The sequence below is a fragment of the Apaloderma vittatum genome, unplaced genomic scaffold (genome assembly GCF_000703405.1).
Source record: "Apaloderma vittatum isolate BGI_N311 unplaced genomic scaffold, ASM70340v1 scaffold41189, whole genome shotgun sequence".
In the NCBI taxonomy this organism is placed as follows: domain Eukaryota; kingdom Metazoa; phylum Chordata; class Aves; order Trogoniformes; family Trogonidae; genus Apaloderma; species Apaloderma vittatum.
Window position 1 is genome coordinate 1 of NW_009735356.1, and position 2,176 is coordinate 2,176.

General features: G+C 63.5%; 1 protein-coding gene across 1 annotated transcript; it reads right to left on the minus strand.

Moving 5' to 3' along the window:
* Positions 1–17: 17 nt before the first annotated feature.
* TRPV4 (transient receptor potential cation channel, subfamily V, member 4) lies at positions 18–2,171 on the minus strand (the record flags this gene model as incomplete). Its single annotated transcript, XM_009876541.1, has 8 exons — positions 18–164; positions 382–509; positions 616–932; positions 1,121–1,187; positions 1,415–1,580; positions 1,668–1,741; positions 1,937–2,029; positions 2,157–2,171. Coding segments are annotated over 8 exons (1,007 nt in total), but the record flags the coding sequence as incomplete, so codon positions are not given.
* Positions 2,172–2,176: the final 5 nt, after the last annotated feature.

Consider the following 2,176-nt stretch of genomic DNA (forward strand, 5'->3'; position numbering starts at 1 on the left):
CAGCCCCCCAGGGATACCTCCAGCCCACGGCACCCCACTGACCTCTCCGCAGCCTGCCCACAGTGTGGGAGAAGCCGTAGTACTGGTACGTGTCGCTCTTGCCCGGGTCCTCACTGATGATGCCCAGGTTCTGGTTCCAGTGGGACCAGTTCACCTCGTCCACCCTGCGGGGGGAAGGTGGGACCCAGAGGGGCTGCAGGGAGCGGCTGGGGGCCAGGGGGGGCGCCGCTGGCATCCCACCACCGCCAACGCTCCAGGTCGGTACCAATGACCCAGCACACGAGCGCACAGCGCCTGCACCCCAAAATCCTGCCCAGCTGTGGTGGGAGAGGCTCAGCTGCTTCCCGGCTCCCCGGGGCTCCTGAGGGCACCTGCCTTTACCTGAAGCACCAGCGACGATCGGGTGTCCCATCCGTGCCCTTCCCCACGGTGACCATCTCCCCAGAGCGGAAAGCTCTCCGCAGGAACACAGGGAAGGAGCGCTCGATGTCCAGGATGGTGGTGGCCCACTGCCAGGGACACGAGGGACCCCTCAGCCACTTGGGGATGGAGGCAACGAGGGTCCCTCTCCCTGATGGAGCTTGGGGTGCTGCAGTGCAGCTCCTGGGGTGGTACCTGCAGCTTCCAGATGTGCTTGCTCTCCTTGGAGACTTGGCCCACGGTCTCGCCCATGAGGGCGATGAGCATGTTGAGCAGGAGCACGAAGGTGAGGATGATGTAGGTGACGAGGAGGATGATGAAGACGCCCGGGTACTTGGCGCTCTCGAGCATCTCCAGGTCGCCCATGCCGATGGTGAGCTTGAAGAGGTCGAGCAGGAAGGTGCTGAAGGTCTGGCTGTCCCGGCAGGAGGGGTAGGTGCGCGCCGTGCAGTTGGACTGCTCCTCGCCACAGGACTCGCTGCTGGGACACGGGTTGAGGAGGGACACCAGAGCTGGGGGAGAACGGACAGGGACAGCAAGTCTGAGGGGGCAGCGGCAAAGACGGAGTCTGCAACAGACCCACATGCGGCTCCACGCCGGCCGAGCCCCTCTCGGTCACAGGAGAGCCCACAGGATCTCGGGATGGTTGTGCCGTAGGGCTCGTCCTTCCTGAGCCCCGGCTCACCAGCCAGCTGCCTACCTGAGGCGTAGCCAATCATGAAGAGCAAGTAGACCAGGAGGAAGCGGAAAAGGTCTTTGAAAAGGATCTACAAGTGATGGAGAGCGGGGTGAGATTTGCTGGACCATGGTACCCAGCTGTGTGCCTGGGCACCATCGCCGTGCCATGCCACAGGGACTGCTGGCCCGAGAGCAGGGCACCGGTGAGCCACGAGAAACCCTAAAGAAACCTTGGAGGACTCTCCTTTTGGACAGCATATCCAAAGGAGGACCAGCCCTGCCTGGGGAAGGAGAAGATCCCCCGAGCCCATCAGACCTTCTGGATCATGATGCTGTAGGTCCCTGTCAGCTTGAGGCCCCGAGTGAAGTACAGCGCGTTCATCCAGCCCAGTACCAGAGCAAAGACCATGACGGCCAAGTACGCCTCAACGCCACCCAGGTACAGCCCCGCCGTGACGATCACCAGCACCGAGTAGATGAAGCTGGAGGAGAGACAGGGTCAGAGCCAGCACCGACAGCCCCCCTTGAGCCCTGGGGGTCTGTGGCTTGCAGGTGTGTTCCCCACGTACTAGAGCAGCTGAAAGGAGCCATCTATGAAGAAGGAGTTCACGCCTGGGCACTTCTTCATGAACAGATCTTTGATCTGGGGGAGAGAGGCAGAGGTTGGGGGGTTCGGGGGAAGCGAGTCCCCGCTGGGCAGAGTCCCTGTGTCCAGGGGCCGTCATGGCAGGGGCTGATGCCTTGGGGCACGGGGCTGTCGCCCTCGAGTTGCTCCTTGCATGGAGACCACGAGGGCTTGGCCATCCCACGGGAGGACCTCCCGCCTCGCCGTACTGACGTTCGTGAAGAAGAAGAGGATGCCGGTGAGCAGGGTGATGATCTCCCCGGCCAAGCGCAGGTAGTCGACGGTGGTGGTGTACGGGTAGGGGGGCTGCAGGGGAAGGACACAACTGAGCTGCTCCACTGTCGCGGGGCAGACAGGGCTGCTCGGAGGCAAAACCCTGGCAAACCCCCCTGCCAGAAGGTGCTGGCCCACGGGGCTGTGCCTCGGGACTCACGGGGCCTTCCATGGGGCGGT